The sequence below is a fragment of the Typopeltis vanoorti genome, chromosome 21 (assembly GCF_054136105.1).
Source record: "Typopeltis vanoorti isolate ZY-2024b chromosome 21, IOZ_Tvanoo_1.0, whole genome shotgun sequence".
Lineage (NCBI taxonomy): Eukaryota > Metazoa > Arthropoda > Arachnida > Uropygi > Thelyphonidae > Typopeltis > Typopeltis vanoorti.
This window is the reverse complement of record NC_143569.1, coordinates 29,235,032-29,259,965: the sequence shown is the minus strand read 5'-3', so window position 1 is coordinate 29,259,965 and position 24,934 is coordinate 29,235,032. Positions and strand designations below refer to the sequence as shown.

General features: G+C 34.9%; 1 protein-coding gene across 7 annotated transcripts in view; it reads right to left on the bottom strand.

The window, feature by feature from the left end:
- LOC150094689 (cell adhesion molecule Dscam1-like) overlaps positions 1-24,934 on the bottom strand; it is a 772,561-nt gene that overhangs the window by 339,152 nt on the left and 408,475 nt on the right. For all 7 annotated transcript variants that reach the window (XM_090411389.1, XM_090411386.1, XM_090411388.1 and 4 more), the window contains 2 exons: positions 17,759-18,043; positions 853-972 (listed from right to left, as the gene is read on the bottom strand). In XM_090411389.1, coding sequence (XP_090267515.1) covers positions 853-972; positions 17,759-18,043 — 405 coding nt within the window. The remainder of the gene's footprint in view (positions 1-852; positions 973-17,758; positions 18,044-24,934) is intronic.

The following is a 24,934-nucleotide window of genomic DNA, read 5'->3' as shown; positions in this document are numbered from 1 at the left end:
GGCTAAACAAGCAGATTATACAAAATAAGAACAAAATGGTAAGTGTACTTAAAGTTTTTTTGTTCTTTAAGAGTGTCGCATTTTGTACATGATGATTAAAAAAAGAGCTTAAATCTTATATCCACATTATGTCAACAGAATTATGTCAATAGTAACATATTTAAATGTACTGAAATAGTAACATTTAAATATGTTACTATTTCAGTACATGGAGTGCAGTTCATTCTGCAAATTTTCTAAATGACAACAAATACATGCCTTTGATTTTCTACATTAATTTCAAAAACAAAAAATGATGCAAAAGTTGTATCAATTTCACTTGTCTTTTTTTTTTTATTATTTTTTTTTATAATACTGTTACACACACACACACACAATATATATATATATATATATATATATATATATATTGGTATTTATTTGCCCATGTCATAATCAAAATCCGTATATAATTGTTAGGTATTATGAATGAGTGTCTAAATAATATAAACATTTTTCTCTGTAATGTACAGATTCAGACAAGTGACAGGCTAATAGAATGTAACAAAATAACTAATGTTAGGATAATTATAAAACATGAAACTACTGAATTTTTTTCCCTTGCCACCTGAAGATTTCAGACTCGGTAATAACATGCATTTATACAGAAAAAAATATGCTATTATGTGGACAAACTAGGAATTTTAATTAAGCCATTTACTTCTTTATAATTAGTTTTTAGGAAAATTATTATTACTATTATTCAGGACCTCCATGGAGTCACAAGTCTTATCATCAGAGAGCCATCTTAGACGACACAGTCTATCATAACACTCCTTAAAATCATTTACTGTACTAACAAAAACAAGTTACCTGCTGATTTTTCCCACCAAATTCTTGGCTGAGGGAATCCATCTGCTTGACAGTTAATAATAACATTTTGACCTACAATAACTGCTTTATCTACTGGCGCTATTTTCCACTGAGGTGGCACTGCAATAAACAAAACAAAGAAAATTAAAATGTAGACTTATTACACCTATTTACCTTCATAAATAAAAAGATCTAATTCTTTTATCTTAAAATTACAATTTACACACACATGATATTAAGGCCCTTTATTTTTGTTTTAGAATTTAATTAAACATTAATATATACTGGAAGAGGGTGATAAATAAGTATGTGTAAAATGTGGGAGTGCCACTTGTATACAAATGAAACTGTAGGAGATTCTGGAAAACAGATTTGCATTTCTCTGAAATACACTGGTTAATAACTAAAGTAATGTATGTTATTTTTTGGAGTTTTATAACACATCTCTGCACTGCACAAAATTGATTTCTACAATTTTACCCTACACAAACTATAAAATAATAACTTGAAATACAGTACAAACCCCACCTTAAATAGATGTAGGGATTTGAATAATTTGAAATATGTGTTATCATTCCATGTCATCCAAGATGGACTTACGTCTCTCTCTCCTGGTGAAAAACTAATGATAATTTTACCTCTCCCAACTCCAAAAGCATTATATAGTTGGAGATGAAGGCAAAATCAAATTATAAGAAGAATCTAGCCAAGCAGGCCAACGGAAATCCCAAAGAGTTTGTTCTTTATGTAGCAAGTAACAGGAAGAATGACTGTAGAAGATTAACCTTAATAAGTGATGATGGTCACGAGGGGACAAAAGCAGATAAAATAGTTTAAGTTACTGAGTGACTATTTTGCAAGGATATATCATCCTAGGGAGGTTAGTGCTTTTATCCATATCACCAGTTTCATATCCATCTCGATTTCTTGTGATTAGCATAACAAAGTTCCATGTGGTATCCTGTATAATGCCTTTGCAAAATCCAGCAGTATCTGTAGCATTTCTTTTATCCAACTCAGCTGTAACTCTCTTATTTATAAGAGAGTGACAGCTGAGTTATAGATATAGATAACTAAGGCATAATCATCCCTTCATGAAGCCAGGCTGCCTCCACATAAAGTATCATATTCTTATCCACCCATTCCTGAATTCTCTTTTTGAACAATTTTTCTAGTACTTTTTACCACTACTCCAGAAATATTGTTTGGTCTATAATTTGCCACCACAGACTTAGATCCTCCTTTATGCAAAGGAATTATGTGGAAAGTTTTTTTCACTTGGTTATACTACAATTTAAAGATGCCAAGAAATTATATTCTTGGTTTCATCCTTTATCCAAATGTAAGCAAACAGAGTCTGTGCATGAAGTCACTTCATGACTGGGCTACCTGTCTGGCTCAGGCTCCCAGTGATGAGATCTCAATAAATGTCGAAACCAGTCTGGATACTGGCCCATAATGCAAAACATTATATATGTCTATAAGGATATGTGCATCGCATTATGGGATACTAAGGCAACTGATATTAAGTCATTAGCCTCTATATATAAGTAGCCCATTTGTGAAGTGACTTCTTGCAGCAACTTTGGCTTAAAATTAAAAATGCCAAGAAATTACATTTCTTGGCATCTTTAATTTATAGCAAAGGAATTATTTTGCCCTCCTTCTAATCTCTTGGGACTTTGCCAGAGCTGAGACTTAGATTAAACAGCCCAGTCAAAGGCATCACCAATTCTCCTACACATTCTCTTAAAATGGAAGCCGATATCCCAACCAATCCCATAGCTGTATTTGCATTCAAGAGTCTGTCATATCCTAAGTACCTCTAATTCATCAACTTCTGTTCTCACATCGGTCCCTGTCACCTCTGACATAACAATATCTTCAGATGGATGAAATGCCCCTGCAAAATGGTCACTCAAGTAGCCCAACAATTTCTTCTGCACCTGTTACCTTTCTACCATCTGCACACTTATTAAAGTCATCCTCCCACAATTCTTCCTCCTACTTGCCACATAACCAAAAGAAAATTCTTTCTGTGATTTCCTTTCGCCTCTTTGCCTAATTTCTTCTCAAAATCTGATTTTGCCTTCCTTACCATGCTAGTCACCTTTCTTGCCTGATCCTTGTACTGTTCATGAGTGAGCTGGTCATCTTTCTACTTATATTTTTCCACAACATTTTCTTCTTTTTGCAGCTCATGCTTAATGATACTATTCATTCATCTAACTTCAACGTAATTTACCCCTCTGACCTTAGGTATACAGTGGGATATTGATTCTTTCAGATATCCCTTGACTATTACCCATCCTTCCCCTGCAGATCTTTGTCATGGTACTTTTTCGAGTACACCTGAGTGTATCATAATCACCTACCTTAGAGTTCCACATATATCCCCTTCTTAACTCGAATTTCCATGTTTTGCTACCTCCCAATTGGAAAGTAAAAGTAAAAACCATACAATCACTTTTCCCAATTGGAAGAAATGTTACCTTAGTTATGCAAGGCTACCTTAGTTATGGAGAGGTCTTCTGATTCTATAACAAGATCCAACACTCCCATATCCTGAGTCCCCCTCCATCACACTCTGAAAATACTAAATCTATCCCATTCTATCCCCATAACTATGTCATTTGCTGTTAGCCAAGTCTTACTATTGCCTATAACATTTGGTGCTAACCAATGCCAAAATCTCTTCCCCCTTATTCCTGATTAATTTTTTGACTACCCCATTCAATTTTGCTGAAAAAAAAAAAAAAAGCTAGATTCTGCATTTTTTTTTTTTTTTTTGTTGTTGATTCATACACTCACTCACTTCATGGATACCTTCACACACAGCCATCCACACTGGCCCTAAATGCTTTAGTTTTCCTGACTTTGCATTTCCACACTCTCAGTGAATGAAGCTCTCCAGATCCATCAAACTCTGGCAATAGGTAGGCAAATTCTACATCATTCTCTCTCTCTCTCTCTCTCTCTCTCTCTGTGTTTTGTTTTTTTATTTTTAGAACAGTACACAATGGTACTGATGATAATCTGATGCCATCCATTCAGAAACTTCTAATAGTCAGTAACTTTTAAAATATTTACCTAATATACAAATAAAGTTAGTTATTTAATGAAATTTACATCACTACATCTAATGTTGAAGTGTTTGCTATCTAAAATGTTTAATATATATTTACTACATAAAATTTTTACTGAAAATTGTCATATACCTTTTACTTATTTTTTATATACTTACAATAAATTAATGTTAACTTGCTGTTCTTACTTCAAAAAACATTATCACACTATGAAGTAAAAATATCAGTGACACTTTTTTTTTTTTTGTTTGAGTTTTCTCTTTATATCCTTTTAATTTTCAAATTTTCCTGCTAATAAAGAATGGGTACTTGCACCTGTTTGAAGTCAAAAGACTCATTGCAGGAGGCACAAACTGTCATACACACACAAAGCTATAGGGATGAAGAAAAGAAGAAGCCATTTAAGAACTGGAAAAAAAAAAAAGTAAAATGAAAGTTGACCACACAAAGAGAGTGGACCAGGAAAGATCTAGACAACATGATGTCAATATTATTATTATTATTATTATTTAGGCTACCAAGGAGGCAAAGGACTCATCATGGGAGGTCCTTCCTAGGAAACACAAGTCTATCAAGACTCATCGTGGGAGGTCCCTCCTAGGAAACACAAAGTCTATCGTACCACTCCCTAAACTCATTGACCGTTTTCGCTCTCACCACTCTATCAGCAATGCATTCCATGGTTCAACCCTCCCCCCTCAATGCAAAGAAACCACTCCTCACCCTCTTGCTCACAGTTTCCTTTTGCAACTTCCAGGGATGGCCCCTTGTCATCACTCCTTCCCGCTGTTCAACCAAGCGAAAGAACTCCCCAGTGTCAACCTTGTAACCATCTCTCAACAGTTAAAAAGTCTCAATCATCTCGCCTCTCCTTCTCTCCACCAAAACTCTGCAGTCCACATTCCCTCAGCCGATCCTCATAACATCATACAGTCCTGAAACTGTCTTTGTTATCTGCCAATAAAAGATTAAAAAATGACAATACCTTAACAAGTGAGAAAGAAACTAAGAAAAGACAACAGGTGTGCTTTAAAGGAAGAGGAAAATTATGTGCACGATAAGTTCCTTTTACTTATCGGTTCGTTCAAGCGATAAGAGCATAAAAACTGTGGACAGAAAAAATAAACTGGAATGAAGAACTTTTTAACATGCCATGGAAATGGAGGCACTAACAAAAAAAAATGAATGATGAGAGTTTAAATAAATAAATTTCTAATGCATTTTCATTCCACAAAGGAAACTCGTTTAGTGACTTCGTTTTTTAACCCACACTTTTGGTAATTGACAGGCTGTTGGTTTCCACCCACACTCATCACTAGTAGTTGGAATTCATAACTACTAATGATTTATAGATAACTGCCATCATATCTTGTTCCTAAATTCTAACTAGTATTATTGTCAAAAAAAAAAAAAAAACTTGACTGTGCCAAAGATTAACTAACAGGAAATCCAGAAAAAAAAATAAAAATAAATAAAAAAATTTAAAAAACTTATTGTGGTCAGCAGAGTCCACCTCGCACCCTATAACTTTCTTTTGCTAGTCTGGAATTATGTAAATTATCACAAGGCTGTTTTTATTGTGGTCTTTAACTTTGACCAAAGAAGCTAAGATTACGGAAAATGTATCCTAAGTTTGTCTGGTTTGCAAGATAGAGAACCTAAATTTCTGAGGAAAAATCCTATCACACTGTATGAAACGGCAACCTTAAGGAGAGTATAACAGATATAATTTAAGCAATGTGTGAAAATTTTAATGCTACGAGTCAGGGCAAAGAGGGGGGGGAGCAAGGATTGTGGAACTGGTGTAAGAATACATGCAGCTGATAAGCTGTTGGTCTTCTGCCGAATTCATAATTGCTACTGATTTGTTGTGCCTGTGATAAACTAAAGTGAATATTAGCATCTTACTTACAATTGTTAAACAAACAAAACCACATTCTATGTAATGTCATGCAATCATAATTACAGGGCTTAACGTCATTTAGTCTTCTTGCTTCTTTGTATTCTTTTAAAACCATTATTTTAATATGTTTATTCCCTAATCTTCTCATGTTGCGTGGCCGAAAATAAATTTAAAAATAAACAAATGTGTAAAAAATACGAATCGATACAAATTATTTTTTTTTTTTCCAATATGAATTACTTACGGAAAGTGATTAGTTACAGGCATATTAATACTCTGAGTGGCTATCGGTTGGATAATTCGGAAATGTGATATCACTCAAGTACTAACACCACGAGCGAGTATCATTTAAAAGCATACCAGTGTGATTACGTGCACCTCCACGTAAAGACTGGCTACTGGAGGGCGCTCTGCATCACGCAACACACATACTATACCACGCGCGTTCCTCAAATAGTAAGTCGCGACTTGGCACTGGTTGTAGAAAATGTAACGCTTCAAATACAGTAATCCCCCTCTTATCCGCGGGGGGAATCGTACCAATCCCCTCCCCCCAGTGGATGCCTGAAACCATGGATAATCTCTGGCAGGGGCAAGCGGTGTTTTTCTCCCAGAAACTCAGGTTTTTTCATCCCGTACTCAGGAAAATCGACCGTAGAACCCACATCATTTCAGACAGTAACCCATGCTGTTAGGGTTACCTACCAAGAAATGGCAGCACTTGTTTGCTGCCATCTCTTCATTGGTTGCCGCCTATAATTAGTGATAGTCATGAGCCAGCTATTTCTGCTTGGCTACTTGTGGAGATTGAACTGCCCACTCAGTCACCAAAAAAGCTCAATAAGGTTAAAAGGCCTCCTACTCCCTATAAAGGAATAAAAGGCATTAGCTTATTATTATTATTATTATTATTATTATTATATAAATTTGGCAAAGTTAGAAATTAACAACAGTAGAGTACTCGAGGGCTAGGGGTGAATCTTTCTATGTTTCTACTTTTTTCATTTCTTCATCCATAGAGGACAACGGGAAACCTACTATTCTTCTACTTTTACCTAGTTTGAATGAGCAGCAAAGATCAAAATGACAAACGATGCACAGATCAGGATGGGATACCTGGGTCTGGAACTGTGCAATTCGCTACCAGGGAGGTCACTTGTTCCAGTATGGATATTGACCAGATTGCATGTCAGTCATATGAATCATCTTTACTAAAGCCTGTGGGAGGTGGAGAAGAGGAAAATGGAATATATTAGTATGGAAAAGGGGCTAAAAGTCATTTTACATTGGATCTTGGAATGTGAACGCCTTACTTCAAACTGGAAGATTGGAGATTGAAAAGTTGGAGATCCTAAGATTGAATATAGATGTTTTCGGAATGGCTGAGATGAGATGGAAAGGAAAAGGAAATTTTAGAACAGAGGATAGAATGAGAATAATTTACTCAGGAGGGGAAGAGTAACATCAAGCAGGTGTTGGTATAATATTGAATAAACGAGTGGCAGGGTGTGTGTGGAAGGCTACTGGCAAATCTCAGACAGAGTTTTGTGGTAAAGATGAAAGAAAACCAAGAAACATTCTACTTATTCAGATATATTTACCTACTTGTGATTATGAGGATGAGAAGGTAGAGAGAATTTATGGCAATATAGAACAGGGTTTGAAATGTAGAGAAACAAAAGATATAATTATAATACAGGGCGCTATTGCATTAATGCACAAATCGGAAGAGGAAGAGAGGATGATATTGTTGTTGGGCTATATGGATTGGGAGTGAGAAATGAAAGAGGTGATATGCTGTTGGATTTTTGTAGAAAACATGATTTGGCAATTATGAACACTTGGTTTAAGAAACATCCAAGAAGACTGTATATGTGGAGAGCCCCAGGGGTGGATATAAATAGTAGAAGAAATCAGATAGATTATGTTTTGATAAACAAAAGATATAGAAACATTATAAAAGATGTGACAACATATCCAGGAGCAGACTGTAATACAGATCATATATTGTTATCAACTAAGATGAAAATTAATCTAAAAAAAGTGACTACAGGGAAACAAAACAAATCATGGAACATAAGGCAGCTGAAAACACCAAATACGGCGAATAAATTCTCAAAGAAAGTAGAGGAAGAAATGAATGAGAGAAATATACAGGAAAGTGATGATGTAAATGAATAATAAAAGATTCTGAAGGAAAGCATAATTACTGCTACAGAATTACATTTAGTCAAAAAAGAAGAGGAAAGAGAGAAAAGAAAGAAACCATGGATGACGGAAAATATTTTGAGGAAAATAACACAAAGAAGAAAGTTAGTTAATAGTAAAACAGAGGAGGAAAGAAAGCAGGGAGATACAAAGAGAGATAAGAAGGAGAAAGGAAGAGTGGTTAGATGAAATAAGTGAAGATACAACAACAAAGACAGAAAGAAATGACATAAAAGGCGTTTATAAAAACATTAATATGATGACAGGAAGGAGAAAGATGCAAAGGACTGGAGCAGTCGAGAATGAAAGAGGTGAAATTCTGATAGAAAAAGAGAAGATATTACAGAGATGGGAAGAATATGCAAGTAAACTTTATGAAAACAGAGAAAGAGGAGAAAATCAAATGGCATAGTGGGCAGAGGTTGTACATCATGAGGGAGGAATTCAATCTAGCAATTCAAAAGATGAAAGAAGGAAAATTCCCTGGAATAGATGGTATACAGATAGAACTTATAAGGAATATAGGTGAAAAAGGTGTGAAGGTGTAATGGCAAATTATTAAGTGAATTTATGAGGGACAGGAATTACCAGAGGAGTTTAGAAGATCAATTTTTATTCCCATTCCAAAAAAGATGGGAGTTTTAGATTGTAACAATTTCAAAACGATAAGTCTTATAACTCACACAGTAAAAATTCTGGCACAAATAATTTTGGAGAGAATTAAGAGTAAAATATAAAAAGGAATGAATGAGGAACAGTTTGGATTCCGAAGCAACAGAGGAACTAGAGAGGCTGTAACTTGTCTAAGAATTATTGGGAAGAAAACACTAAACGGTGAAAAGTTGTTTTGGGGATTTCTAAACATTGAAAAGGCATTTGATACAGTGAAACATAAAGGCTTTTTGACATTCTAGAAAATATTGATATCGATTCTTATGACTTGGAAATTTTAAAGAGATTATATTAGACACAAACAGCATCAGTATGTGTAAATGCAGAGGAAACAGGAGAATTCCTGGTAGAGAGAGAGGAGTTAGACAAGGATGCAAGTTATCATTATTGTGTAACATTTATAGTGAACAGATGCTTAGTGAGACAATTGAGGATGTAGAATACGGAATAAAAATAAATGGAAGAATCATTAATAACTTAAGATATGAGGATGATGTAGTGGTGCTGGCAGAAACTGAAAATGGATTACAACGAATTGTTCAAAGAATTGAAAACTCCTATAAAGAGTATGGATTAAGGATTAACACAAAGAAGACCAAGATAATGATAATGAGCAGAAAAATAGGAGATAATGTAAAGATAAGATGTGGAGGAAAAATTTTAGAAGAAGTGGAAAGATTTCAATATTTAGGTAGCTGGATCTCAGAGAAAAGAACTTCAGAGTTCAACATTAGAAATAGAATAGGCAAAGCTAAATCGGCATTTATGGAAATGAGAATTTTAATAAACAAGAATATTAAAATAGGTGTTAGAGTTGGAATAGTTAAAGCAACAGTTTGGAGTATTGCAAGTTATGGAAGTGAGTCATGGACACTCAGAAAGAGAGATATGGAAAGGATTAATTCATTGGAAATGTGGTGTTATAGAAAGATGGAAAAGATTAGCTTTACAGAGAGAATATCATAATCAAGAAGTTTTAAGAAGAGTTGGGATGGAAAGAACACTGTTTAAGAACATTATGCAAAGAAAGACCAGATTTTCAGGACATCTTCTGAGAGGTTCCTTGGGACACCTGACAAGAACTATATTATAAGGGAAAGTTGAGGGGCAGAGAAGATGTGGAAGACCAACTAGAGAGTGATTCAATGACATCGCGGAATGGACTGGTTTAAGAATGATGGAGACAGACCGAGAGAAATGGTGAAGAGCTGTTCATCTGCTGCAACCCTCTTGCTAGAGAATGCTACTGGATGACGACGAATGGAATCTTAGCAATTTCATCATTCGATTTTTTCCTTTCCTCGTGAAGTCCAGAACTTGCACCCTTTCACTTAAAGGAAGAACTTTACAGCTTCTTTGACATACCAAGACAGTCGATCTGATTACTGAGGCAGATACTAAGTAACAAATGGGCATGTAGTGTATACAGTACAGTGTGGATAGGCTGGACATAGGGATGATTCATGTTCCGGGAAGGACGAAGCAGCACAGTGCGAAATTAGATCACGCTACTCGGAACGGAACACAATTTAAAACTTGTGAATTGTTTATTTCTGGAATTTTGCATGTAATATTTTAGGGCCTGGATTGACCACTAGTAAATGAAACCGCTGGAAGTGAACCCGCAGATAAGGGGGGGGACTTCCGTATGATATTTTGAGCTGTTGATAGAGAAAATCGACTTATACCGATAAAAAATAAAATCAAGCGGCAGAAAACTGTAAATATTATTATTATTATTATTATTATTATTCCTGATACCTCCAAGGAGTCCGAATACTCATCGCGGGAGGACACCTACAACTGTCTCTACACCTAACCTCTACTTCGAATCATCTCCATCAACGCCATCTACCGCCCACCTCCAACACCACCGCATCTAGTAATTTTTGTCTGTAAATTGCGTGTGTTCTGAAGGGCCGATTTGTATGTATGCGGGATGAAAAACCCGAGTTTCCGGGAGAAAAAACCCTGCTACCTCCGTATGAGATCGGCTAACTCACCTTCGATTGAAATCGACCTGATAAAGATTCCTCCCGTCGCGACGAGAATCGAACTTAGGCCTATTCCAATCGAAGGGCGCAATGTACCGTCGTTCTTCCAATTGCGCTACGGAGGCGCTATCACTTATTAAAATTGAATAACACTCGTACACATACAAAGCAGATGAATACTTAGATGCACGTTGCTCTAATCGATATCAGATACTGCTAAAAACTATTTTACTGGTATTACAAGACTAATTATTTAATTCAAGAAGTACGTACATGCGCGTATACAGAGGTAATAACCCGGGGGGGGTATACTAAAAAAATCAGCTAATGCCTTCAACCGGTTCCCGAGTTAGTCGATTTCTGGCACTGGCAAGCGTGGTTTTTATCCCGGAAATTTGGGTTTTTCGTCCGGTAAACTCAAGGAAAATCGCCGTCGAATCCACACTATTTTTAGACATAAAAAAATATTGTGTTAAGGTTAAGGACCACAAGATGGTGCCACTTGCTAGCTACCTTCTTCACTGCATACCGATAAATTAGTGGTAGCCTTGGGCCAGCTATCTCTGATTGGAGATAGCTGGCCCAAGTCTCCAAAATTTAGACAGGACTAAAACGGCCTCGCTTACTTCCTATACGAGAACAAAGAAAGGTGTCAGCTGATTTTTTTTTTTTTATTGAACAAAAAGTCCCCTACTACGTAAATTCTGGGAAACTCTAGTAAACGGGGCACACTAAGATGATTAACTCAAATTTGTTATTTTGAGATAAAAGTTCTAATAAAATAAACCAAAATAAGCTACATTTCCCCCTTTTTTTACAATTAAAGCTAGGAGAAATAAACATTAACAATGTTATATAACATATAATATTAATATTAAATAAGCGACTCTAAAAAACCATAAAAACTAATTTTTACTAAGCTTATCTTGTTATATAGCATGTCTCAGTACTTATTAAAAAAATAAGGCTTGGTAAATTTGGTTAAGTTCGGCGTCCGTCATCGTTTTCAGCATAAGATGCAAGTATTCAGACAGTTTTCAAATTGTTTACTGGCAGCATTTTAATGCTGCATCAAGCTAAATCTTACAGATAACAAATCAGTTAACATTTCTGCTTCTATTCTATTTCTTATTTTACATTTCATGTTATTCATTCTACTGAATATTCGTTCTACTTCAGTATTTGCATACTGGAAAATAAATATCGAAATTTCATATTCTGAAAGTTCTTTGAACCAGTTGCATCCTGATGCATCATTATACTGCAGGACCACGCTCCAAACAGCTTTAGTATGGGTGTTACCTTTTCAATCAGTTAAATGAATTTTTATACTTATATTCAGAAGCAGATATGACTTTTTTTAGGATGCTCTCATACGTTCCGTCAAAGTAATCGTTCTTGAATCGAATTAAGAACATTTTCAATAGATAAAAATGACAATTTTTGAGAATAAGCAAATGTTCTGATAATCTTTGTTTCATTTGTTTAAATAAAGCCAAAAGAACCTTTCGACATCTTCTCTTAAAGTGCTTTCTTCATTCAAGCCCTCTTAAATATATATTCCAAATAATATTCCAAATAAGTCTTCGGGTCTAGAAATTGCTCAATATTAAAAGTAAGAGGATCGGCTTTAGTAGATGGAGGTATCATTTTCTCAGCAACTGATTTTATAAGAGTGAGATCATCTAGATTCCAGATGATTCACTTTATTTAGTACTTGATTAATTGTATTAACCTTCTGAAGTTCGTATTACTGGATAAAAATAAATAAAAAAATAACAAGAAAAATAGCAAGGCTAAGTTCTTTTTTTTATCTACATACATTGCATTTATGATTCACTAGATCACTATATTTGGCTATAATATCGCTCTGCAACTCCGCAATGAGCTTTACTAGGATGGTTATTTTAATTAACATTTTAATAAATGATTTGTCAACTGTAATCTTTTAAAGTGTTATTTGTATTTTTTTATTTTTGGCCTTAGGGAAAAGTATAAAAAATGTAAACACTTTGCAATAGCTTGCCCTACACATGCCACATGAATCACAAAGGTAGCACACGCAATTTACAGACAAAAAATACTAGTGGTGATGGTCGGCAGTAGATGGCGTTGTGTGTAAATGATGAGATAGTAGCAGTTATGTGTAGTGGTAGTTTAAATGATGGAGACGGAGAGTTGTAGAGTAGATTGCCCTCCCTCGATGGGGCCTTGGACTCCTTGGAGATCTCATGGCATAATAATAACTGGCGTGGCTAACTTATTGGCCAGTACGTACTCGCGGTCATACCACTCACTCATAATTAGGCATGTGCAATTTCTTAAGGTCCGTGTAGCTCAGTGGAATTGACGCTTTCATCCTCTGATCTAGGCCGCCCGAAGATAGACTTATAGTTGAAGTCTAATCGCCATTGGCTCCCGAGTTAGTCGATCTTTGGCATGGGAAAGCGCGTTTTTTCTCTTGGAAACTCGTTTTTTTTTTTGTCCCGTAAACTCAAGAAAATCGACCGTAGAACCCACATTATTTCAGACAGTAACACACATCCTGTTAGGATTAGGTACCAAGAGATGGCAACACTTGTTTGCTGGTCTTTTCATCAGTGGTCGCCTATGATTAGTGATAGTCATGGGCAAGCTATCCCTGATTGGTTACCAGTGGAGATTGAACTGCCCACCCAGTCTCCAAAAGCTAGATATGGTTAAAAGGCCTCACCTGCTCCCTATAAGGCAATAAAAGTCGTTAGCTTATTATTTATTTTATTTGCAAATAACTTCTGCCATAATTCATCTATATTTTCATTTAAAAATATCAAAAAATGCCAAATTTCAAGTTACATCTAATTTATGGAAATTGGTTTATTCCTCTAAAAAAAAAGTCAAAATCTTCAGATAATTATAAAAGAAAGCTATATTCAAATCTAGTCGAAATATGAGTTTTTTTTTAGCTAGATAGCATTGAAATCCGTAAGATTGAGAGGAAAATAAGCTCAATTGGAAATCCTGCTGCATAGCATACCCAAATCCCTGTATATACACACAATTCAAATTATCAGTAGCAGTGAGCTCACGTAACTTTTCTATATGAAAAAAAAGTTGGGATTAAAAGAGTTCGACATTTAGATAATAAAAGAAAGTAAAGGATTTGATAATTTCAAATATGCATTTCGAAATCAATTAACATGTATATATGAAATTATGAAATATACATATGTATATTATATATCTTTTAATTCAAAATTAACTATTTTAAGAAAGTCCTAGATTGGCGTATGGAAATGGCGTTTGCATCACCGTATCACTAGACCACTCAAAAAAGATCATTGGAAGTTCTGTTCTGTCTAAAAAGACAGCACCAAGTTGAGAAATACTCGACTATTGCCTGTGATGTTGCATTATAAATGAAAACATCGCAGTCTTGGTGTCTCGTTGACAGGAAAATCCATTGTTTTCACCTTGCATATTGGAGTTCAGTTACCAATACATACGAAGAGTCATCAATATATTTTACATAAACATTCATATTTTTAAAGCATTACAAACAAAACTGCACCGTGCATTTGCAGTTATTGATGTATAATTGACTACCCGTTAGGGCAATGTTTCCCAAAGTGTAATACGGATAACCCCCTCCCCCATCAGGGCTACTCACGACAGTTCTTTAAAGGTACGAGGCAGTTTTTTTAAATATTGATTGCCTTTTTTATTTTTATATTTTTGTCATGGATAAGTGCAGGTATTCTATAATTAATTCTTCATAATTCTTCATTCTATAATTAATTATTGGCAAGTATCGACAAACCTCATTTAGAGCTACGTCTGTTGATCACGTTCTAATCACGTGCTTCAACCTTTCTCATTCGTCCATTGACAGGTCAGTTATCTATGAACAAATCTTTGTCATCTGCTTCTATCTCTGGCCATTTCTGTCATCTCTCAAGAGCTCAATAATTGTGACCTTCCGTTCAAAGATTGTAATCAATTACTTTTTTATCTGTTTTTTGATTTCTCCCTCTAATGATCCATTTAAGGTTATATTTGGTAATCTTCAAGAGGGCATTTTCTGTTGGTACGAACTGTTTGTATTAAAAGTTTAAATTCAAATAGTTTGAACCACACGGTTGGCATTTTTCAGTAAATTTAGGATGCATTAGTGTTTTAAACTGTAATGATGCTGAGCGACTGTTTCACCATGCGTGCATCCATACATGTTTAATCTTATTTGAAGTTTAGCGCATATACTGGTTATACGCACATGAACGAGTCTTACTTTTTTTAGCAGATGTATTTTGGGTTATTTAACAAATACTAAAGTGTAGTCAAATAACAATTAACATTAAAATAATTAATTAGTGTTATTATTATCTCTCTTTTGCATTTCTCAAACCTTCTAATATGGATTACTGCCTAAAAACGGGATGTTTCAAACACACACTACAGAAATAATGAAGGAACTAAAAATGATCTGGTAATTGGGAAAGAAAAAAAAAGCATGTTGATGCACCAGGATCAACATGATTGAAAGAGAGTCTGAGCTTAAATAATTTAAATGAAATAAACAAATATGCTAACCTCTTTTATTTCAATAGGGAATATGTGAGTCGGTTTTAGCCTATGGAAATTTTGGAACCTGAGGGGCAGTCAAACTCCATCGATAGCTTCGATAGTCAAACTCCTTCTCCAATCAGCGATAGCTGGCTCACGACTATTACTAATTTTAAATGACATCTGGCGAAGAAATAGCAGACAAGTGTTGACATCTTGAAGTCCCCCGACACTAACATAATATATTATTGTCTCGGAAATAGTGTGGGTTCTAAAGTAGATTTGCTTGCATTTGCAGAAGGAAAGCTTTGAGTATCCAGGAGAAATAAATGCATGCTCATGCAACAGATCGACTAATTCGGAAGTGGTCGAGAAGAGAGGTTAAAAAAAAATTCCTCTAGTCGGCGCTTACTTAGAACCTATTTCTTCGTGCAGCTTAGCCTTATCTCCGCAGGGCTATATAGGCACCAATTTATTATAATGTAGATGTTAAAAATATATATACCTTTATAATTATTTGAGTTCCAATGAAATATTATATTTCTTTCAAATTCTCTTTTCCTGAAAGTGGTGCGCTGATGTTACTAAATTTTTAGAAGGGATACATGGGTACTTAAAGTTTGCCCAAACACCGATTAATGCATAGTGTTATTTGTCACGTAGCAACAATCGAATATTGATCATAAAGTTAATGTCTTCTACTGAACATTCCGGTTTCTCTTATTTCATCACCTAGCATTTTCATTACGATAAACTGAATTGCGGTAGTTTTGAACAAAAATGTCTGCAGATTTCCTCGCCTCTGTTTTTTTTTTTTTTTTGTCTTCTCTTCTTCTTCTGATTATTATTATTATATTGTACGGACACCTCCATGGATTCCGAAGACTCATCGCTGGAGACCCAAACTATCCACAAAATCTATGGTACCTCTCCTTGAACTCATTAACAGACAATGTACTCACAACTTATTCTGGCAACCCATTCCACTCATTCACAACTCTCCAAGTAAAAGATTTAGTCCTCACACTCCCTAATAACCTTATATTTATTCAACTTCCAGGGATGACCCATCATTCTGGTCCTTCTAGCCAAGTGCTGAACCATTTCCCCTGTATCTATCCTATAAAACCCTTTAAGCAACTTAAATATTCCTATCACACGCCCTCTTTTGCTCCTATCAACCAACTCCTGCAATCCCCCCCCCCCACAAATCTATCCTCATAGGGAACATTCCACAGGCCACTCACTATCTTGGTCACTCGCCTCTGAATTGATTCCACCGTCTCCTCATCACGAAGAAACCCAGGGGACCAGACTTGAGCAGATATAGCGTACAAGGCCTCATAAAGAAGAGTAACAACTACTTATCTCTATTTGTTAATGTGTTCTTCAATAGCCAAGTAATCTTATGGGCTACCTTAGCAACCTCAGCAATATATCCTCTAAGCTTTAACTTTCTATCTACCACCATTCCTAAATCTCTAGCTTCATCTATTTCCTGGAGTTCCATTAATATGATACACAGATTGTGCACTACTTTGATTCTTTTGAATGGCCGTACATGTTTTTTTTTTTTTTTTTTTGCAATAAGATATCAATAAAGTGTATCAATAAAGTGACCATCAAAACTAGATGGTCACTTTCCTTTCAAATCCCTGCAATAGTTGTGTGCTGTGTTTCTTAGTCATAAATAGTATTTATAAGAGGCAAAGCGTCCTAATCGTAATCACTATTTATCTGCATGCATTTTGTGTGTGTGTGTGTGTGTGTGTGTGTGTGTGTGTGTGTGTGTGTGTGTGTGTGTGTGTGTGTGTGTGTGTGTGTGTGTGTGTGTGTGTGTGTGTGTGTGTGTGTGTGTGTGTGTGTGTGTGTGTGTTTTCTACGATCGATTTGGCCGAGTTACTGAATTAAAACGCGGGTTTCTTTTGGATCATTGTCTGTGCCTAAGATTGAGTAACTTTAGAATTGGACGGGAAATAAAAAAAACAGGAGAAAGTTTTGCAAAATCGACGAACAGATCGAAAGCTGCCATTCAGGACCTACTTTGAGAATTTTATAGATTACTTTTAATAGAACAGTATAACTGAATTAAAGGATCTCAACGCTTTACATATAATATGTTATGAAGTCAACTACGTGTTTTGCATGAAGGATTGTGACTAATATATACCAATGATGTCCAAAAATTTTTTTTTTAATGTAGGAACAAGAAAGTAGATATTTACCTTTCTTAAATTAGTACAGACAAATATGTGTATATAATGTATATAATCTGTACTCTTGATCTGGTTAACTAGTATCACTCTATATCATCGTTTTAGTCTTTCAAGCAATGACAAAAGAAGTAAGGGAATGAGTTTAGAAATAGCATTTAATACTTCGCGATCAATCATTGAGTAATTGCTAATATATCAACACATCACTTTCAATATGGAAACCATCACTATAAACATTTTAAAACATCGTATGGAAAGCGTCAACAAACGATACAACCATCTTACCTTTAACAACCATTACCGCTGAATGATTGGAGGAAGCTGCAGAATTTGTTGCCACACATGTATAATTTCCATTATTATTATAGGTCACTCTCTTCATAAAGAGGGTGGAAGAGAACTCATTATTTGAATCAATCGTAATATCTATGGTGTCTTGTAAAAGTTGTCCATTTTTATACCACCTTATAGTAATGGGAGGATCTCCTTCAAGCACAGAGCATGTTGTAATGCTCCGCATTCCTTCCTTTAAATTGGATGGGAAGTGGAATGGATTGACAACTGGAGCAACTGTTAAAAGAGAAAAAAGAGCAATTATTAAAGGCAGAAAAGAACATATTTTAAGTACTAAAATGTAAGAAAGTTAACATATTTCCCGCCATTTCTTGACGTTATAAAACATACATTGAACGATTTAAAATTTTCGTTCCCTCCCCCCCGAAAAGAAAGAAATAAATTAGTTATGTGATTTGTTTAAAGATAATTGACCTATGAATTTTGAAGTACAAAATAATTGTATACCAGTTAGCACTTTTTTTTCCATAGGAAATCATTTTGTGTAGAAGCTCCTTATCCATACGTGTATACCTGAATCATAGGTACAGTTTAGTAGAAAAGAACGTGTTTGATCTGTAATGAATAGGGACTATACGACCTACTTGTTGTATACCATTAATTTTTATTATATTGTAAGCTTTTATCTAATTTCTGATAAGAATCGTAAGAAAGTTTGGTGCCAAGGGAACAGATGGAAAAATAAACTGCCCCATATGCCATAAAATATGAGAGTAGAAAACTTTTCTGCTCACCCGTCTCCATCAGCTTTTAAATGTTTATTATTAATAGGCTAAGAAATATGATTTTTTTTTTCATTTTTGATACATAGGAGACATATTAGTCCCGTATAACTGTTACACAAATGGACTGCAGATAGTTTTCAAGATATATGCCCAACCAAAATATCTCCCTAGTTCTAAACAGCGTTTTTTGCCTGCCTAAAAATTTTAACACTGCCTCTTGCAACGATGAAATTCATATTTCCAATTAGGAAAATGAGACAGTTGCTTGGAAGGTACGGATGTAAAGCGAAAATTATAATATGTTACAATTGCAACTAACTGCATAAACGTGTGGCTAGCCAGAGAGTGTATGGTAATTCTGCTCTTGCAATGTCCTTATTTTTAAGTTATTATTATTATTTTATTATTTTTATTTTTTTTTTTTTACATTCTGCAATCGTTTTAAACGATTGCAGAATGTAATGTCTCAAAATAAGATAATACATTAAATATAAAATTCGTAGATAGCGTTTGCAAAAATGTATTTCTGAGTGGTATATATGTTTTTAGCTTTCTTAAATTAAAAGTTGTAAGGTACAAAATCCTCAAATTCAACGATGTGAATACGCACAGCACATTCGTTGCGATGACGATGAACTGTGCTAATCTATAAGTTTTTTTTTTTTTTTTCCTCAGTAAGGTTGAGGTTGTAGAAATATGAATTTAATATGATGATTGTAAATTAATTTATTTTTAAATGTGCGCTAAAATTGTTCGATCACTAGCTATTTAATAAAAAATAGAGTCACTCTGTACAAACATAATAATTACATGAATTGAAGAAAATAGTTTATGTAATAGCTGTTATTCCCCATTCAGTTGTTGTTGTTGTTTTGCTAGGTTACGCGTTAAATCAATGGCAGGGATAACCTTAAATTGAAATTTTAATTGTTATTATTATTATCATCATCATCATCATTACGTTACACCTCCAAGGAATCCAAGGATTCATCGAGGGAGGGCACTCTACTCTACAACTCTCGGTCTCCACCACTTAATCCACCAACGACACAGAACGTCACTACCATCGTCTACACTGAATGCCATCTACTGCCCACCATCACTAGTATTTTTTGTCTGTAAGTTGGTTGTGTTCTCATGATCGATTTGTCTGTATGCGGGATGAAAAATCTGAATTTCCAGGAGAAAACTTCTACTTCCCCGTATTACATCAGTAACTCACTTTCAACAGGTGAAATTTTATCATTTTTTAAATTACTGAAATGTAACAAAACTTCTAAGAGAAGATAAATTGTTGATCATACACATACCGGAACTTAACTAGAATTTTTTTTTGCAGATACACGTAGACGTCAGACACGCATCGTATATGTAAAATACTTGGTCACGTGCTTCACGATGTGTTCTAGGCAACTATGTAAGAATGATGCTGGTCAGTAATCCTCAATAGTGTTAATCATAATGGAAAAAACAAAGTATCTTCCGGAGTTCGATAAGGGGCTTATTGTGGGTGCCTGTCTGGGTAGAACCAATTCTGAAAACAGCAAAGCCGAGATTTCTCAAAAGTGAGATATTAGAGTGTTTATTCAGTGGAAAAAGAACCCACTTGGCTTGTCTAAGATGTGTAACTGTGGTCCTAAGACAGTCTGTTCAGAAACGAGATCGCCGTCGACTGAGAAGGCGTGTACGAAAAAAACAGAACTTCTTGCGCGTAGCATTCGATGAAGCATTTAATGAAGGCTTCCCGATCCATATCTCACTAAACTCTGCGCTGAGAATTGAACAGGATCGGTATTGGCAGTGGCATGCCTCTACGGAAACCACTGATTTCTGCGAAGAACCAGAAAGATTGCAGAACACTGAAAGATTAACACTATTGAGGATTACTCACCAGCAGCATTCTTACATAGCCTAGAACATGTCGTGAAGCACGTGACCAAGTATTTTACATATACGCTGCGTAGCTGACGTCTACGTGTATCTGCAAAAAAAAAAAACATTCCAGTTTAGTGACCAGTATGTATATGATCAACAATTTATCTTCTCTTAGAAGTTTTGTTACATTTCATGTGGTCGACGAGCTACGGTTCACCTTGTTCTATACCGACAGTAGATTTTGGCGCGAGCTCCATGAAACAATGAACCTAGGGTAGCCTTGCAAACACAACTAAAGGTTCTGAAGGTGGTTTCATTGTGTGGGATATCTTCTGCTGGTACCGAATTAGTACCCTGATATTGCTAGAAGGTCGAATGTCCTCCAAGGCATATCTGAACATTGTTAACGATCGAGCGCATCCTGCAATGTTGACTTTTTTTATCCAGCAGGTGACGGTTATTTCATGGACGATAGTGCTACTGTCCATCACGCAAGAATTGTTCAGCAATGGTTCAGCGAGCAACAGCGACCTCCACCATCTTTCCTGGCCAACACAAAGCCAGAATCTGAATCCCATTGAGAATGTATGGGATATGTTAGAAAAACCGTTCCTGGAACAAAGTCTTCTTCCATGAAATCTGAGCTAATTAAAGAACTGTCTGGTGAAGGCCTGATATGTTGTAGATGCAATGTAACACCTTGTGGAATCTATGCCAAACCGCATATGTGCTGTAATTCGGGATAAAGGAGGTCCGACACGGTGTTAAATAAAAGTTTCTAATTCGGTGACAGCTATGTGTACATGCCAAACTTTCTTGAAAAAAAAAAAAAAAGAAGTCAACTTTTGATTTTATGAATTCATAAACTTGATCACTGAATAATTTCAAAGATGGTTATTGTTGATTTTTTTCTCCCTAAATGACACTTTTCCTTGTCTTTTCAAATTGAATGCTTACGCATGCCCAAAAAACATTCTTTGTTTCATCCTCAGTAATTAGGTCTTGCATATGTCAATTTCGAAGTATTCAGTAACGCATTTAATTAATGCCTTGGCTTACTAGTGACTTAGGTCTCAATAATCCTAAACCTAGCCCTTCACTAATGAACTTTAATGAAATTTAATGACGGTACGTTGCGCCCTTCGATTGCAAAAGGTCTAAATTCGATTCTCGTCATCACGGGAGGAATCTTTATATGGACGTTTTCAATCGAAGGTGAGCTAGCCGATCTCATACCGAGGTAGTAGGGTCTTTTCTGACGGAAACTCGGCTTTTTCATCTCTCATACAGACAAATCGGCCCTTCAGAACACACGCAATTTACAGACAAAAAATACTAGTTGTGGTGATGCTGGACAGTAGATGGCGCTGATGTTGTTGATTGGTAGTTGATTCGGTGTAGTGGTGGAGACGGAGAGTTGTACAATAGGTGTCCTTCCGCGATGAGTCGTCGGACTCCTTGGAGGTGTCACGAATAATAATAATAATAATAATAATAATAAATTAATAATGTCATCTCTTAAATCCCTCAAATTTATGCACTGCATATATACGATTCTTAAAACTATGCAGCTGTGAATATGTACGATTTCATCAACAAATCGCATGAAATCAGCTTGCTCTAAAAGTGGTTCAATAATTTTAGTTTATTTTTGCAATTATTTCAGTCACTTATAAAGGCGTGATGACGTATAACTACAGTGCGTAATATTTGGGGTAAGTAAACAATGCTAAGATGGCGCTGTAATTTTCAGCCAAATTTAATAATATAGTGTAAACAACAGGTGAAAAATAGTCGTTTCCCTAAAGCTTGACGTACTATTTTTAAACTACGTAATGTTTTCGTTTGGTAAGAACATTTTGAAAACAATCTATTTAAATTATGAAGACGCATCTTGCCGTTCTTCCGGTCTGTAAAATAAATTTCAAATTGCCTTGATAAATTATTGATTTGATGCACATTTACGGAGAATCTTCACTATTTCGACCTATAAACTTCTGCTTTTCCCGAGAACGCTCTCGTTTCAGATACGACTATATTACAATGTCTTCATAATTCTGAAAAATAGCAACTGTCTTAATAGCGCCTTAGGGAAATGAGCTTTTCCCAAATATCTGGTGGAGCTTTTCGTTGCATTAATTATGAGACATCAAGAGAGCAATCTACGAAACATGGCTATTAGTATTTAATTGCATATGTTTTTTTTTTTTTAAAAAAGAAAATTACCTTACACGGAATAGAAAAAAATTGTGTTTTCAACAAAAGTGGTACATTACACAATGTATATTTTTTGTCAAAAGACGAAATTAATTGTCACTATAGGATAGTGACTTAGGACCTAATAACCTTTGCTAAAGCAAAAGTAGTACAGAGCTTTCGAAGCAGCTGAAACATAGAACATTTCAGAGCAATAAAAAAAAAAAAAAGGCGATTCCAACAATACATTTTCTAGTTCGGTTAACAACTAAAGCATTTTATGACTTTTTGAGAAGGGTGCGTTAAAGTACGAGTTTCTAATTTCACCAACAAGCTACTGGCTTTGAATACAAGCTAAGTCTTTAGACAGTTACTTTTTAAATATATAATTGGAACTATAACATTAATAAGCTGCATTCGACAGGACAGCGTGTTAATTATTTCTCCATATTTTCCTTAGTAACTATATATGGATTGGCTTTCAGAGGAAGCAAAAAGCCAGCGTTTCGAGGACCAAACATCCTTTTAAAATATTTAGAGAATAATATTTCAATTCCTCTTTCTCCCCTCCCGTAAGCTTACTGTAATCACTTAACCTAGAGAATATAAATACAATGATTTTAAGGCAGTGTTTCCCAAACACTGTATACTTCTATGGGTACGCGAGAGGTCTTTAGGGGATACCGAGCACTTTAAAAAAAATGACTTTTATTTATTTTTTGCTTTTATATTTTTGTTGTCATACTATCACAGATAAGTGTGACAACATTATTGATAAAGTAATTCTAGAATAGAATTACTTTATCAATAATTAAAAAAATCTAAAGAATGTTTTAAACAAACTGTGTTTCTTGGTAAATATAGACTGACCTCCGTTAAGGCCGAGTCTGGTTAACGGGACCGTTTTCCAACTGCCTGGTTCAAACTGTTTGTATTAAAAGTTTAAATTCAAAGAGCTTGAACCACGCAGTCGGAACTCTCTCCAAAATTTCATTCTTCTCATTAACTGTTTATTATTATTATTATAGAAAATTTAAAAAATCATTTTATTTCTACTGTATGTATATTGGATTCGTATAACTAATTAAAATGTATTCAATAATTTAAAAAAATCTCATATGTTCGTAATTTATTATAACGCAAATGTTAAAAAATAAATACTAAATTTATTTTTTCAAATTACCTTAGGCTTGAGAGGAGATATGCCGGTGTTAGTAAAATTTGGTGAGAATGAATGCTGTCAAGAAGGGGGATTAGGGCTAGCTTTTTCTCTCATAGAGTAGTGTGATTGGAATGGATTGCCGTTGAATGTTTATGTGCAAGTGTCGTGAATGAATACAAGAACAAGTACGAGACCATACTACTCGCTGTTGCGATTAGTCTGGTCTCCCTGGATTAGTTACTGACTCCCTGGAGGTCTCTCCTAATAATAATAATAATAATAATAATTATAATAATAATAATAATAAATAATAATATCAAATTTACATTCGAATTCATATATCATGTGAATTTAACTAGTTTACTTTATGTGTGCGTTCGACCTAGGTTGGTAGCGAAAAAATTATTGTTGCGTTAGACAAAAAAACCAGCGTGAACATATTTCTGTACTCACGTTTAAGTAATAAATCACTTATAAATTAACGCTCAATTTTTAAACTCTCACTTTTAACTGAGCACTTACTTCTAATTTTTATTTTTTGGAAGATAAAAATTTTGCACGTTAATCAGATCATTGCTTTAAATGAAAATTATATTGCTGTTCAAGAATGAATTAATCAAATTCAAGGTCAAACGAAATACTGTAGTTGGGGTTGCTTAGAATAATTGCAAAGGTAACTAAGGTGCATTCCCAGCCTAAAAATCTGTTTTTCAGGAGAAAAACCTAATTTCAATAAAAAAAAAAAATACTTCGTTTAAAAATAGTTTAATCAGACCCGGTTTAATATGTGCAGGGGAAGTTTATTTCCGATACCAGTGCCGAAATTTTAAATTAGCCTTACTAAAGAAGACATTTTGATCGTTCGTTTTTATCCAGGAAAGCTTTACAATTAAATGGTAAATAGCAATTAAGTGTCTTAACATAGACGATAGCTATTTGGAACAACTTATCTCAAAATACAGTTTTGTGATTCTCTGTATTTTTTAAAGCTTTACTTGTGGCTTTTCATTCTTCCTTTCAAATATATATTTATTTATTGTGGTTTTTTGTAACGTTTATTTCGAAGAAGGCTCCATATATTTGATTGGCTGCTATCCAACTACTAAAAAAACGATGTGAAGATAAGTAAACTATTTATTGTTTAAATAA